This window comes from Diachasma alloeum, unplaced genomic scaffold (assembly GCF_001412515.2).
Source record: "Diachasma alloeum isolate Michigan unplaced genomic scaffold, Dall2.0 Dall_scaffold_00277, whole genome shotgun sequence".
NCBI classification, from domain to species: domain Eukaryota; kingdom Metazoa; phylum Arthropoda; class Insecta; order Hymenoptera; family Braconidae; genus Diachasma; species Diachasma alloeum.
Genome location: NW_021680416.1, coordinates 727025 through 743055, shown reverse-complemented (window position 1 = coordinate 743055; position 16031 = coordinate 727025). Strand labels below are relative to the sequence as shown.

At 35.0% G+C, this 16031-nt stretch overlaps 1 protein-coding gene across 3 annotated transcripts in view; it reads right to left on the bottom strand.

Moving 5' to 3' along the window:
* Positions 1 to 16031, bottom strand: part of LOC107038124 (venom dipeptidyl peptidase 4) — a 567343-nt gene that overhangs the window by 63839 nt on the left and 487473 nt on the right. For all 3 annotated transcript variants that reach the window (XM_029126098.1, XM_015257032.2, XM_015257031.2), the window contains one exon: positions 1436 to 1626. In XM_029126098.1, coding sequence (XP_028981931.1) covers positions 1436 to 1626 — 191 coding nt within the window. The remainder of the gene's footprint in view (positions 1 to 1435; positions 1627 to 16031) is intronic.

Here is a 16031-nt window from a genome sequence, read left to right as displayed (position 1 = left end):
GAAAGAGCGGGTCGAGAAATGGCGTGCTAGAGCCTTTAAAGATGGTTTTGAACCAGGGGTGACTCCTAGACCCCACTGGACAATGTTGTCACAATTGCGCTTTTCAATTGAAAACATACATCATCTTTAGAGAGATTTGTCATCTTTGAAGACTTCTGCACGCCATTTCTCGACCCGCTCCTTCATTTGAGCAAAAAAAAACATTCATATCTTGTCTGACATCTCTGCTACAAACTCTGGTCATCAACTCTGGTTTTCATTTGAAATTGGAATTGTTAATTTACACAAAATAATAGGAATGCATACGATTTTTTCTTAACTCGCAAAAATCTTCAAACAATTTGCTACCGATTGGTGATAAAATTTTTTGGAAATAATGAAGTAGGGGGGATAACGCCTTTTTTTTCAGGGGTGATTTTTCAAAAATTTATTTTAAAAAAAGTACTAACTAGCAAATGTTTTTTATTAGCTCGCAATTTTCTTCAAAACTACTTCAATGAGGAAAAAAATAAAAATTTGGAATATCTCTACATGAGGGGCTAATTCATCGGATCTGATGTTCCAGTGGCCACCGGCTACCCCAAACAATCGAGCTGTCACTTGACCGCCCTCTAGCTGCAGAGTCTAGCAGCCCTATAGAAATCCTGAGCGGCATTACCCACAAACTCTGAGCGGAATTACCCATAAACGCGGAGGCTGATACAATAGCCAATAATAACTGATGAAGATATTTTTATACTATCGAAAAGGTCGCAATGGATGTGGAAATGTATAACGAACACATGTTTCGCACTTCATTTAATTATAGACCAACTGAAAATTTGAAAAATCCTAAATTCTGGAGACGAAATATTTTAACAATTCGGTAGAAAATGATTTGGATTTTTTTAACGATGTTTCCACTGGAGGAAATTGAAAATTTCTGTTGAAATTAGTTGTTGTTATCAAATATTTGCATAATAAAATTCACGAGAAAAATTATAAATGGCGAATGATTTTTTTTGGGCTTCTCGAATTTATTTTCACTTCCATTTTCTCAGTGTAAAAAAAGAAACAAAAATTATTAAAATGAATATAAAAAGAAAGTTTTCTAATTTTCTTAGTTTTAAGGCTTTCACGGTCATGATTATTGACGTCGGCGCAATGCTGAAACCAAACGCGGCATCCATCCGGAAGCCAATAATGCCATTTTCTAATTTTCATTCTAATTTCTAACTGAAAACATTCACTCCCATTTTTTCTCTACTCCACTGCGACATTTCCGCGTGAATAAGTTGGCACGAGGGTTGCAAAAAAAAGAGCCAAGAACTCGGGGGAAAAAGTGTGTGAAAATGAAATAAGAAGAGCGGGGAAAATCGAATGCATCACGAAAAATTGGTGGGCAGGCCCATGGTGAACATTCCGGGTGATTTATCACTGGTGTGGGAATACTTACACGTAAACTAGCATTGGATACTTGGTGGTACCGGTCAAGTCGGCGCCTGGTGGTATTAACAATCTCACTTGCGCCTCAAAACCACCACCCACTGGCACTGTGAATCTCTTTACGAGCGGCCGGGATTTTTCAGCCATTAAATCAGCAACTCCCACGTTGGTCTCCCACGTGAGTACTTTCGATGTGTTCATCTGAAATGTGAAGATGTAGTGGTTTTTCATATTTTTGGAGGTATTCATTATACACTGACAGAAATTCCCGTGGTATTGATAACTATTTTAAAAGTGTGAAGGTCTCCTGTACTGTGCACAAATTCATTTGTAGCGTTTACAATTTTCTTCTACAAATTTGAGAAGTGGGATTCTCAAGATCGAAACGTACTGAATACTTATTGTTATCGCAGCAAAAGATATATTCTAACATATATTTTGAGAAGTGACTTAACTCACAACACGGACAGAAATGTTCAGTAAAAATTACGGAACTCACAATTCACTCACCGATTACGGAATCGACTTAGGAAATTTAAGTGATGGTATCGTAATTTCTTACAGGAGATTCAGATAAAAATTACGGACCGCTCCGGATAAATTGCGTGACAGTTTCGTAAAATTTCCTATAACCACATTTCGCTCCAGAATTACGGAAAAGATACGTAATTTTTATTGAATCATTCTCTCCGTGAATGTGACCATAACAACAGTCCATAGTAATTTTATGGATTAAAGTGAATTTTGGTAAAATAACAATCATCCCCGTGTAACCATTACACTGACCGCGCGGGTTGCTCGATATAAATTGGATATATAACTTCGTCACATATGAAGAAATTATAAGACTGAGGAAGTATGTTACATATTCAAAAACGATCAACTACTCGGCCAAAGTCAGATACTGGGACATTCACCTTAGTCATGTTTAATAACTAAACGAAAAGGTTAAACAACAATCGCATTTGGTAATAGTAACAAAAATCCTCAGATAAAATTCAGTACACGAGGGGAACCGATTTTGTATGAAAAAAATTTTGTGGCAACTAAAAGCAGGTGGTAACTGCTTCATGGCATACTTTTTCTCTCAGTGTACACTGAGAAAAAAATTTTATATTCGCGTTTTTTTTTATTCGCGTTTCAACAATGTTTTTGGGGAAAATTAATAAACGTATGTATTCATTTAAAGGAAAACTGTAAATATTGCGAAATTCAGACATTCATACACGAGAAAATTCAATTGGATTTCTGTTGAACTTTTCATTAACAATTCCATTAATTTTTGGAAAGTTTATTGTAAAGGACTGAGCTGCACATTCTGAATGCGATTTGAGGGTGGTACGTTGCATATTTATGCGTGTGCGTGTTATTATTTGAACACAAATTTAAAATCGCTGTTCTTTACAGGCTGCAATCGTTGTATTTTTCCACAATTAAATATTTCTGATTCTCGAATATTATTCCGGAATTGAGGATAAAGTATCCCGGATTACGGAATATTATTCCTTTCAAAGTTTTTATCACTCAATTTTTATTAGCTTCATCCAAGCAATGGAATAAACAAAGGAGCTTTGAGCCGCGGAATTTCTATACAAAATATTTCAGTAGAATAAGTTGTCCCGAAAAATCAAATTCTATTAAATATTTAATTTGTCAAATACTTCCCACTGAAAACTTCTATTGAGAAAAAACTCGCAAATAAGCTGCGGAATGTCTCAACAGAATCGGGAAAAAACAACAGAAATTTAAATAAAAATGTAATAGAATTTTTTTTCACGCGTTTTTTTTCCTGGAAACTGCAAACTTGGTCCCTCTATGACGGAAATTATTTTCAAGTTAATAATTGGACCGCATACAATGTCCCCATTTGCATGAAAAACCCCGAAAGTATTAATTAATGAGTGAATACCAAAAATACGAGCTACGAATAAAAAATTCACTAATTAAAAAGATGAATCATGTGTCTCTCTTGGTGGCAAAAATCACGAAGCGAATTCACAACTACAATTTACGTTAAAATTTTAACTCCACCGGCGGCTAAAAATATAACGGACATTGTAGCAAAGCTTGCAAATTAAACGTTCACATTAATTAACGATGATTGACGGTTTTGATTATTCCCGTGATAATTGTACACAGACCGTTGGTACGGTCGCAGTGCAAATGATCGTCAAGCGGAATAGCCCGTGGGGGTTTGAGAACTGGGGAGGAGGGGAGGTGGGATAGATTTGTGTATAATGTAAACGGAGCCCTGCTCACGTTCTCGGTTGAATAAAAAATGCAGGGGGAATGGGGGAGAAGAGTGTAACCACTGGTCGACAGGCAAACGTGGACATTTGAATTTCATGTGACATGTTTTTGCAAGGGTAACACTTGTTACGCCAAACGAGCCCTCTTTGATGATGAATATCATTCCGTGAATTTGGGAGGGAGAGGGGAACGCAGCGGTATGAATAGAGCAGTTTTTTAAAAGGTTGAGTGGAATATGAGAAAAAAAAGGAACTTTTTGCTTTTGAATGGACGTTTTGTAATCGTTGATTTTGACGATCTTTTTCTTTTGTTTGGAAATGACGTAAAATGTCGTAAAACGTGAAAACATGATGTTTTTAGAAAACGAGACCGAACGCGCGCTACAATGCGCTGTAATTGTAACAACCATAATTGAAAATCTCAAAATTAAATTAATCATGAATTAAATTTACCGCCTCCGACAACTGGAACCATTGAGGAATAAGCGTGACAGACTTGCGAGATATCGATCGTTATCGACTTTAAGTGTATGTTCTTTTTAGAATAGAATGTGAGCACGGATGTCCGAATGTGTGTGCAATATTTTGGAAAATGTTTATAAATCTTCGCAGATAAAGAACTAAAGTTGAAGCTAAAAATCTGAAATTTCGTCACATAATTGGTATTACTTGGGAGCAATTCTGAACGCAATTTCAGTTCAATTGGTCAAGTACACTGATGGAAAACACTATTTTTATTGAGATGTTTCTTTCTTAGAATAAGTATTATATACTTCAACTAATTTCAAATAAATAAGATCGTATGGTGAATATCAATTATTTCGTCATGAGATACATTTATTTGAATCAAATACAACAAGCCTTGGCGTCAAGTCACATGTATTCACCACAAAAATAGAGAAGTTTTATTTTTTTGAACCTAATATAATGTCCAGTCCAGAAATTTTCTACTTTCATGAATTGATCAAAAATTCGTAGCTAGGAGATGATTGCATTGGGGAATGAATTGAATGTTGGTTTCTCGAATGAAGCCGATGTTTAAATTGAGCTTTCCGTACATCACATTGAACGAAATTTGTGATATCCAAGTTTGTGTTGAATCGCCGTAATCTGTGATTCTGTTATTGTAAACTAACGAGATTTTTTCAGTCAAGAAATATAAACTACTTTCAACTCAACGATATCTTACTGCAATCTCAATGCTTTTTCCACGTAACAATATTCATCCTGATTCGACATACGAAATGCTCACTTCAGTTATAATTTACCTGGAACAACGTATGATCGTGTTAATTGAGATAACAACATATTTAGTCGTGAGAATAATTTTGATTTTGGAGTAAACCAACGAATTTCTGGAGTTAGCAAACTTTTGGCTAGAAAGGAATCAAATACTCTCATTATTGCGACAAATAAAAGGAACTTCAATTCTAGAGAAGTTCGATTTCTCCCCATCAAATGTATCTCAAGAAGAGATAATTGGTACTCAATATGAAATAATATTTATTTGAAAATTAACAACCAAATGATAGTTGTTTCAAATAAAATGCTCATGATAAAATAAGTTTATCGTCATTCAGGCCCGTTAGGTAGCGCCTACTATAGCTGTCTTGAGGGAAGCTAAATGGCGTTTAACAGACCAGGTCTGTTAAACGAAGCACAGGTATGGTTAACTCGAGTTAGCAGCCCTAGGACAATAAAAACATACAGTTTCTAGATGGGCAACCCACAAAACCTTCGTAGGAATACAACATGAAGTGTGCGGTTATCGCTGTCACTTGCTTGAAAACTCGGCGGATCGTTCACCACTAATACGATGCGCCACCGTCATTGCCGATGACATCAGGAGTTGTTATTCCGTTGCTAGGGAGTCAGTCGTAACTTGAGGGTTATATTGTCAAAATATTAGTTTAATAAAGAGATTATATTCACTTTCTCGTTATATATCTATTTTGAATAGATTATATATATATTTCTATTAAAATGTGATGAAAAATTTGAGTATGTTGTGAGAAGAAGAGGAACGATGAAAAAGAAAAGTTGTAAACTGTAGATGTTCACACGTTGATTTTCTCATGAGAATAAATTTAGAAAAATGATTAATCCTTCTTTTTATTCTTTCAATTTGTTGCAATTTCCATTTCAGGAGGAGGAAGATTTCCATTCTCATCTAGATGTTTTTTGAATGTTTTTGACAGACTCCGTGAATTACAACTTTTGCATTCGTTCTTTCGAATCTCAATTTAGGATTTTGCATCTCTTTTTCTTCAATATTTTCTCTTCACTTGTCATTTCGTTTTCCTACAGTGGGAAAACGAAATGACAGTGCATATTTGGGGGCTTCCCCCCCCCCAACCCCCCCCACCGGGGCCTGCGGCCCCTGGACCCCGCTTCTGCGCCCCCTCCCCTTCTCCTCCCCCTCACCTTCAACGGGCCTTCATGACAAAAAATAGTATGTGTCATACGGACCGTGACGTCGGTTTGCGATTCGTGTGAGTTAGCAGCACTCATCGCAAACCTCCGTCTACGGTCCTAATGACACAATATACTATTATGTCGCGCCGTGCAATAAGTCGAGTTTACCGCACGCTGCGCTTCGCGCAGCCTGCTCAAAACTCGACTTCTGCACGACTTGACATAAAATATTATAGAGCACTCGGTAATAAATGTCGTTTTCAACGAATGTGTGTACAGACCTCGCCTTCGGCTCGGCCTGTAAACTACACATTCGTTGAAAACGAAATTTGTGCCCTTGTACTCTAATGTACTATTTTGTCAGTGTAGTTTCCGAGATACAGCAATTTCTCAAAAATCTTTTTTCCTCAATATCTCGAAAACTACGTGACTGAATTAATTTTTTTTTTATGTCAAAGTATTCCTTGTGATAATATCTATCAAATCAAATCACAATATTGCTATGTAACTATGGACAGTTTGGTAATAATCGGCATTTTTCGTCTTTATGAGAAGATCGGTCTGTGTACGATAACACCCGAAAAATTTAGATAGGATGTTGAAATTTGGTGAGACTGCACGTATGAAAAAATTGTATAGCAATTTTTTATACGGATTGCGTATAGAATTTCTATAGGATGTTCGTATAGAAACATTTCGTATGGAGCGTTTAGACATCTTTCGTATGAAAACAAAAATTTATGTAAAAATTTATGCATAGAAATAATTCGTACAGAAATTACGAATAAATATTCGTATAGACATATTCGAATATCATATACGGAAATCCTATAGAGTTTCTATACGCAATCCACATAGAAAATTTCTATGATTTTTTGCATACGTGTGCAGCTTTTATATTATAGGATGGGATTTTGGGTGGGCGAAATTGGACAAGTGATTTGAAGATATTCAACTTTTTGTAAAAAACTATTTTGCTCAATATCTCCCAAACTACTGGTCAGATTAACTTATGATGGATGAGTACATGGATTAAACATGGATGAATTAATACAATTTTCGCCACTAGTGACGGCAAAAAAAATTTCTTTTTATATTTTTTTTATCAAACACGATTGGCGCCCTTAAATTGCAGACGGGTGTGACAATAAAGCTCGCTAAATTAAAAAACTTCTTTCATGATTCATTTTAATGAGAAATTGATGAAAGAAGGGACAATCCTTTGTTTAGGAGGCACTTTTTCTTCCTTTGCAACGTTTTCTTCGGTGAATTAAATAAAGATGCCCACCTGGACTGAGATGGATGGGAGTATTATTAGTTGGAGAGAGTTAAGGGTCTTCTTTTATTGGAGAAGTTGGTGTCCGAGTCGCACAAATTGAGATTTTTTCGCTGGTAGTTCTTCTTTAAAGGACTTTGAATGAATGTACACATTATTTCGATGTCATTTGCTTTTATTATTGAAACAAATCTTCTGTCACATGAAATGACAGATGGAAGAGTCTGACAGATTCGTAAGGTTGAATTTACTTTTTTGAATGAACAGATATTCAAAAAGGGTTGGTGAGTCACGTAAAGGGACAGTAGGAGGGCACTGAAGAATGCAAGAAGATGATAAAATCAATGGTAAATGCGGAAACTCTCTATAGCTGAAATGGTTTGAGCAGTGCTTGGTAATCTGAATTTTGCGAGTTCAAATCCCACCTGAATAGCTCTCCGCTATGTCCACATTGGCGACATCATTACTTTTGCTTCCAAATGGAAGCATTGTAATCGTCAAATTTTCGCATTCTCTAATTTCAAAATGTGATAAAATGAAATGTAATAAAATGTAATGTCAATGTAATAAAATGAAATAACCAGTGAATTATACATAATGCAAGGCAATTCACGTATGAAAAAATCCGCTAGGATGTTCCATAGGATATTCTATAGGATTTCCTATAGGAAGTTCACTGCAGATAATTTCCTATAGGAAATCCTATGGAGAATTCGAACATTTTCTGTAGGATTTTTCAGACAGGATTTCCTATAGATTTCTCATAGGATATTCTATAAGATTTTCAATCGGATTTCCTATGAAATTTAGGGTCATAAGGATCAAAATGAGGGTCAAAAGAGCCATATGTGGGTTATATAAAAATCACATGAGGGTTACATAGGGACATACCAGGGTCATACAAAGGTCATAGGAGGCTCATGAGGATGAAATTACCTTCAAATGATTCCCATATAACTCTGATATGATTCCCATATGATCCGCATATTACCCTTCAATAACTCTAATATGACCCTTTACGACCCATATTGACCCCCATATGACGCTTTTGACCCTCATTGTGACCTTTATGCCCCTAAATCACGGACGAAAAAATTTAATAGAAAAACCTATCGAATTCATCAGAAAATTCTTTGAATTTCGATTGAACTGTTCTATGAGTTTTTGGCCGATTCTATTGAAATGTTCAATAGAAAATATTCAGTAGAAAAAGTCAATAGAATTCAATTTTTATATATAACTTATTCCATTGAGATATTTTCTATGGAATTTCCTCGGCTCAAATTTTCTAAGTTTTTTCATTTGATTTTCTTGATGAGAAGAAAAGAAAAATAGAGTGAAAAAAACTTAGAAAATTCGAGTCGAGCAAATTCCACAGAAAATATATGGAAAGAATAAGTTATATAGAAAAATCGAATTCTGTTGACTTTTTCTATTGAATGTTTTCTATTGAACATGTCAATAGAGTCAGCCAAAAACTAATAGAGAGTTTAATAGAAATTCAATAGAATTTTCAAACGAATTCGATAGGTTTTTCTATTAAATTTTATCGCGCGTAATTTTATAGGAATTCCTGTTGAAAATCTCATATCTAATCCTATAGGAAATCCTATACGATATGTTATAGAAAATCCTATAGGATTTTTTCATAGGTGAATGATGTGCAAAATAACCATTCGGAAGAATATTGCACATTTATTACCAAAAATAACTATACTATATGCAATACAAGAGGAATTTCCCACTTGCCTTCATATCCATGCGAAAAAATTCCGTAAATGAGCAAAAATATTCAGTTGGGTTCATCCGAAATTCCCTCTGGAGCCCCCTAAACCCACCCCAAATCACCATGATTAACGCATGAACACGTGTTCCTGCAGATAATTAATTCCCCGGCAAATCTTTCAATTACTTTAAATGATTTGTCGATGTTAATCTCATACACTTGGCTGAATAATTACGCTAATGGTAATAGTTGACGCCAGGGGAGGAATACGATTAAAACGTTCCGTTAAAGTGGCAATTAATTGTACTCGAGGGGCATCATCAATGGCCAATAATCGGGGGTCAGTTGGGCGTATGTATATCGAGCCCAACTAATGCCTGCAATCTCCGATCAAATTCTAATGCATAATTCTAATGCATTAATCCGGTGCCATTAGCCGGCCGCATTGAATATCCTACTCTTTTTCATCTTGTATTTCCCGTTCGTGTTTGGATGTTCGATTGAGCAATTGCTGAATACGGTTTGCTTACTCGGGGTTATTGGATTTCACGTGTCACGTGTTCTGCGATGATGTGCACTTCAATTACGCCTATTGAGATCATGTCGTCGTGCTGTTTCGAGATACTTCAATTCATTTTGTTTTCTTTCGCTCTTCATTTTTTTAGGTGAAAATTGATTGGCTGCGATACTTTGGTCGGTTCACATGTGGAGATGTGAAATTGAAAGCAACGGATCGATTGAAACTAGGGGGCATGTGCTTGCATGCGATGAAACTAAAATTAGAACGACTGGAATTGTTGAATTGATTGATTTTTGCATCTCTGCTGGCAAATAGTGTAAACAAACAAGCAGCAATGTGACCGTTACTTTACGCGTCATTAGTCCTTTTTCTTTCTCTCTCTCTCTACCAATTCCATTGAGAATAAGCTGCTGAATGGATCTGTAGGAATAGTTTTAGGATAAATGCTCCTCTGAAAATCGTTCTTGGAAAATTGTTCCTCGGAAAAATGATTCCCATTTTTTTCTTTTTCACTCCGATTCCCGTTTTCATTGTTATTTCATTAAATCCTATTTTACTAAAGATTAAAGAAACGTGAAGTTGTTTTATATCGAAATATCTCGAAACTGCCTGACCGCTAATCCTTAATTCTGATTGGTCAATATGTGACACGAAATTATTCACAAAGAAAAACACGCGGCATTTTCAAATTCTTCAGTGACATAATTTCATATTCTTCAGTGGTGAATTTTTTTTCACGTCATATATATATATAATATATATATTTCACATGTATACATATCATCGGTGAAATTAATAAATTCTGTTCTTTTATGGAGACCAATTATTTTAAAAAATTGAAGATAATTAATTGAAAATGAAAAATTCCTTATAGCTTCTTTTACTCTACTTCGCTATTCACTTCAATCATTAGTCGAATTCTCTTTGATTCATTATCAATATTTATAAGGTATTCCTGAGAAAATGAAATTCAATAAATTCCATTTCTTCATTTCAACAAACGAATAGATGAGCGCGCGAGAACGCGCGCATAGATCCTGTATTATATAATTTAAAATGGAAAAGAACGTAAATTTTTGTTGTATGACTTTTTAAGTCATTCTGGGGGCTTATTCTCGTTTGTAGTATTGTAGTATTGTAGGTTGTAGTATTACCATATACAACCCGTAAAAGGAAGCCTAGTCCACATCCAAATCCGTCTTCAGACAAGTCGAGAATAAGCGCTCAGGAGCGAAAATAATCGAGAAAATAACGATGTGTGACTTTTTAGAAAAAAAGATTTTTGGATGAATCGAGCTATACCAGGATGTATTGAATCGATCGACACAAAATTTTATACACAAGTGTGACTCAATAATACTAATTAGTAGCCAGAGTCTCAGATGTTTATTCCAAGTTTTACGCGTATTATGGAACGTCACATCAACTCTCAATTGAAAACATTAGAGAAACGCGAATAATTCGAAAATTTTGTATGAACGGGTCTTCCTATTTTGATTGATCTTGATGAGGGCGGCAAGACGAGTATTTAAAAAAAAAATAGAATTAATCAGACCAACGGTTTGGGAGATATTGAACAAAACAGTTTTTCACAAAAAACTGAATATCTTCTAAACCACATGTCCGATTTCGCCTACCCACAATTCCATCCTGTACTATCATAAGAGCTACAATCTCACCAAATTTCAATACCCTATCTAAATTTTTTCGGGAGTTATCGTGCACAGAACGATTTTCTCATAAAAACGAAGAATGTTGATTATTATCAAACTGTCCATAATTACATAGCAATATTTTGATTGGATTTGATAGATATTATTACAAGGAATATTGTGACGTTAAGAAAATTTAATTCAGTCACGTAATTTTCGAGATACTGAGGAAAAAAGATTTTTGAGAAATTGCTGTATCTCGGAAACTACTTGACCGATTGAGCTGAAATTGCGCCCAGGAGTGCTCCAAAGTAATACCAATATTGGGACGAAATTTCAGATTTTTAGCTTCAACTTCAGTCCTTTTTCTGTGAAGATTTATGAAAATTTTCCGAAAAATTCGCACACACATCCGGACATGCATACACACATTTTATAAAAACATCATATCTTCACGTTTTATGATATTCTACGTCATTTCCGGGCAAAATTAGATCGTCAAAACTAACGATTACAAAGCTTCCATTAGGAAGCAAAAAATAAGGTTTCCGGAAGTTTCAAAAATTTGAATTATCTTTCTATATTATAAAAATCCAAATCGATTTTTGGTGATGAAAATTTGGTCCTCGAAATTAAGACTTTCAGAATTAAGGGTTGAAATGAAGGGTCACACGTGTCAAAATAAGGGTCGCAAGGGTCAGATCAAGGGTCGCAAGCTTCAAAATATGGACCCAAATAAAGGTCATGGGGCTATATGGGGATCATATACAGGTTGGCGAGCAGAGCGAGCAGAAAGTCTAGCCCCCTAATTTTTTTAAATAAAAAATGAATGTTTAAAAACATAACTGTTCTGTGCAAAATCTAATTTAAATGGCACCGAATATTCCAGATTTTTTTCTATTTTTTCTCATGCAATTTAATTAACAAATTTGATGATTGAACATGGCTGAATCTACAGTGCGGTCTGCAAAAATGTAAAACTGTAAAAGGTACTTAGATTGTTTAAAAAATGAAAAGATTAAATTTATTATTAAGTAATAGTTCTTCACTTGTAACGAGTGAACTATTCAATTGATATAATCGAATAAAACTCATCAAAACGGATAGAAAAATTAAAAATAGAGTTCCATTTCATTCGCAGTTGTCATTTCTCTGGATCCAATCCTGACGAATTACGGAAAATCTATTTGTACTTTAACATTTCCCCACATTACAACTCGCTGAATAAACCGCCAATCATTTTGGCTTCCAGTTATCCACTTTATTTATTGTTCCTCCTGTACATTTGAACATTTGATTGAGAGCTCGGCAAACGCTTTGTTTAATCACAAGTTCATTGAATTTTACGTGTCATGAAGTTTTGCATGATGTGCACTTTAATCACGCATCCAATTCCACCCGTTAATTCAATGATTATTTTATCGAGTTTTTCCACTCAACGATTTAGGCGGTTGTGATTGAAACACTCTGCAAATATTGCGTATAATTGCCGGATCATTCGTCCGCTCAGACGGATAAATTAATATTTCAACGGAAATAGCGGCCTTTATTGGCATGTACATCAAATGAAATGAACGAATTGGGTTTCACTCTGGAAGATCGATGGCTTTTCAATCAATTTATTTCTTCATTAGCATCTAAATTAAAGGTAAATTACTCTGTCGTCTCAGTGCTGAGAGGCGGAACTAATTAGTAAAAATCACCTTCACGAGGTGAAATCAAAAGTAAACGATCGCGGATACGTAACTCTGAATGAGCAGTAGCCAGCAGGCCCTCTGGCAAAGTACCACCCGCTTTTTTTCTTCCTCTTTTATCACGATGAAAAGACGTGAAAACCTGAGTACCCTAGTTTACTTTCCCGCAGTTGAATCCTCAATTTTATGGATTTTTTTCCCTCTCTACGCTCTTTTTTTCCATCTCTCATTTCGAGGAGTTTGAACGTCATTCAGGTTAATGCGATTAACTCGGAAAACTTGGTTCATTCTCATTGTCGTTTTCGCATGTACACAGTGATCGTCACTTCCTGAGTCTACGTGGAGTACTATCAGGAGGAATTAACGCTGATGTTGGATATAAAAATGGAAAAGGCCAGGGAGAGGACTGAGAAGTTCGTTTTCTGATGCTTTCTTTTTTGGAAGGATTAGTTTCTTGTTCTTTAAGGGGTAACAGAATGCCGCTAATTTTCCAAATTTTTGAAGAAATTTCCTATTGAAAGTTATCGATATTTTGACAAATCAAAGCCCATTAATCTCTAGGAGGCGATGATTAAGATCAATGCGCTTTGGGTTCAAAAAATATTAATAAATTTGGGCAGGAAATTTGTTTGAAAATTTGGAGGAAAAGATGACCTTCTGTTACCCCTTAAGGTATTTCGGCGGGGTCGGCTTCAATTACAAATTTTCAATCTATTTCGACCATTTTTATATTCGAAATATTTTTTAAATAATTTTTCTATTTTTTCCCACATATTTCAAGCCTTCTTTTATTTTTCTAGCTTGTCTCTTGGACAACTGGAAAATAATTCAAATGGATAGAAAAAGTGACAATGTCGTGCCGTTCGAGGTACAAGTTGGCAGCACTGATTCACTCAGCTGTTATGTTCCTTCCCATAGCGAAATGTATCATCACAACTCCATTCGTATTTGCCGCGCTTACCCCTCCACGATTCCTAACCTCGAAGTTGTCGCTATTGAAGTTGCGCACGCAGAATTTCTATTTTTCATGAGTTTTTTAATTATCCCTTCTAAACAATTCTCCTAGGCCACTTGGATTTTTTTTTACGTTTCTCCATGGAAGGTCTACCCAAGTGCAAAATTTCATGAAAATGGCGACTTTTTTTTCTTTTTAAATTTTTTTTTCCGAATTCCCATAAGAACCCGTGTTAAAATGCATTTTTTTAGGAAAATTCCTGTGTTTCACCCATTCTCCTAGGCTATCTGAGACTTTGCATAGGAGTTTTGAGAAAATCAAAGAATGTATTTAGAAGATCATCAATTTCTTGACTTTTTCTCGACCTCCCCATCATTAATAAAGATTGATCGTGATTAATATTGACAGATCAACAAAAAATGGACAATTGAAAAATTTTCGGCTGAAATTTCCGGTACTCAAATAAATTAAGGAGTTCTCATTTCAATGCTGTTCAAAAATTTAAAATTTCATTGAATTGTCAGTAAAATTTGAAATGTCATGATGTTTTCTCCCTTAAGGGTATCCTGTTTAGTTGTTGATTGTTTAATTGGCTATTTTTTCTTCAGTGAAATGCTTTTCTACTTCTTTTGTTGAACATCAGAGCTTTGATTTGATGTTTTATTTGATATTTTTATCATTTAGAGCTTTCATTTGATATTTTTATTATTTAGACTTTGTGATTTGAAATTTCAATTTTTTTCTAACAATATGATAGAAATTTCACGATTTAGCTATTATAATGATATTTGCCACCTGTTTTCCTTCTGACTGGATGCTTTGTGATTGTTGAATTTGAGCATCGTCCAATTTTGCGGGAAAAGAATGTACAATGTCATGAAATTTCCTTTGAATCTGTACGAAAAAAATGCAAAATTGAAACTAAAAATGAGTTTTGAGATGGAGCACTTTCTCACAAATGCTTCGTTGTTCGCATATTCATTCGCTCAATAATTCTGACTTATTCGTTAACCGCCGGACTGGAAAAGAATTATTCCTCTCGGAAGAAGTTTCTGGAAATTTTTCTACACATATATCTCACTATTCTTCTCCAGTAACTCCCTTCATAAATGGGATGTCGATGTATTCGGTTGATAACACGTGGAAAACGTTGCAAAGGGTGGAATAAACTTCAAAGACATATTTCCCATTACAATGTAACAAACTGTTCTTTGAAGTTTTTATGTTTGAAATATTTACAGAGACATTTATTGCGTGGACACACAAATTCTGAAACCATCAATAAACCGCTGCATTGAGTCGGTGGTGAAACATCATCTCTCGAATGTACAGAATACTTTCAAACGATTAAAAAAAGCGGTACTGAATGAAAATGCGCAAAACAGAAAAGGAATTCTTGAACGCTAGGAGAAAAAAAAATTAGAAAGATAGTATATTACGTGCTAAGGCGGAGAAGTGCTGAATTCAACGCTGGTGGAGTACAGGCGCACGAGGCACGTGAGTCGGAGACGAGGCCGCCGAAGGTGCGGAGCCCCCCCCACTGAAGAAAAAGCAAATTGCAAAAGAAAAAAAAAATCAAATGCATTTAAATTTCCCCGCCACAGCCGGGGAACAACAACTCCAAGAGAAGCCAACAAATCACCATCATCTCTCTGTAATCGTATTCCCCAACTTGTGATCAACGACATCTCACCAATTCCACTTCATGATGTCTCACCAGATCCTGCTCCAAATCTACAGTTGAATCAACTTCTACGTTCCCATCCAAATATCAATCTCAATTTTTACAATTGCTCAAATTTTAAAGTATTTGATAAAGAAAATAAGGAAAATAAGTGAATCTCGAGATCTTAGTTGAGATAGATGGGCATAACTGATTGTTTTGTTAGATTTTATTATTTAAACTATGAGTATTATTCTTGCGTTTACGTTGTAGTTTATTTCAGAGTTTCAATAAAAAATTTTCTATGAAATGATATTTCTAATATTATTATTATCAAAATTAAGATTTTTTAATAATTTATTTTTCATTTTAATTTTCAGGTGTATTTTCAAATTTAAAATTTAACAATTTTGAAGATAATGAAGGGGATTCACTGGCTGAATTTATCAGTTTTTA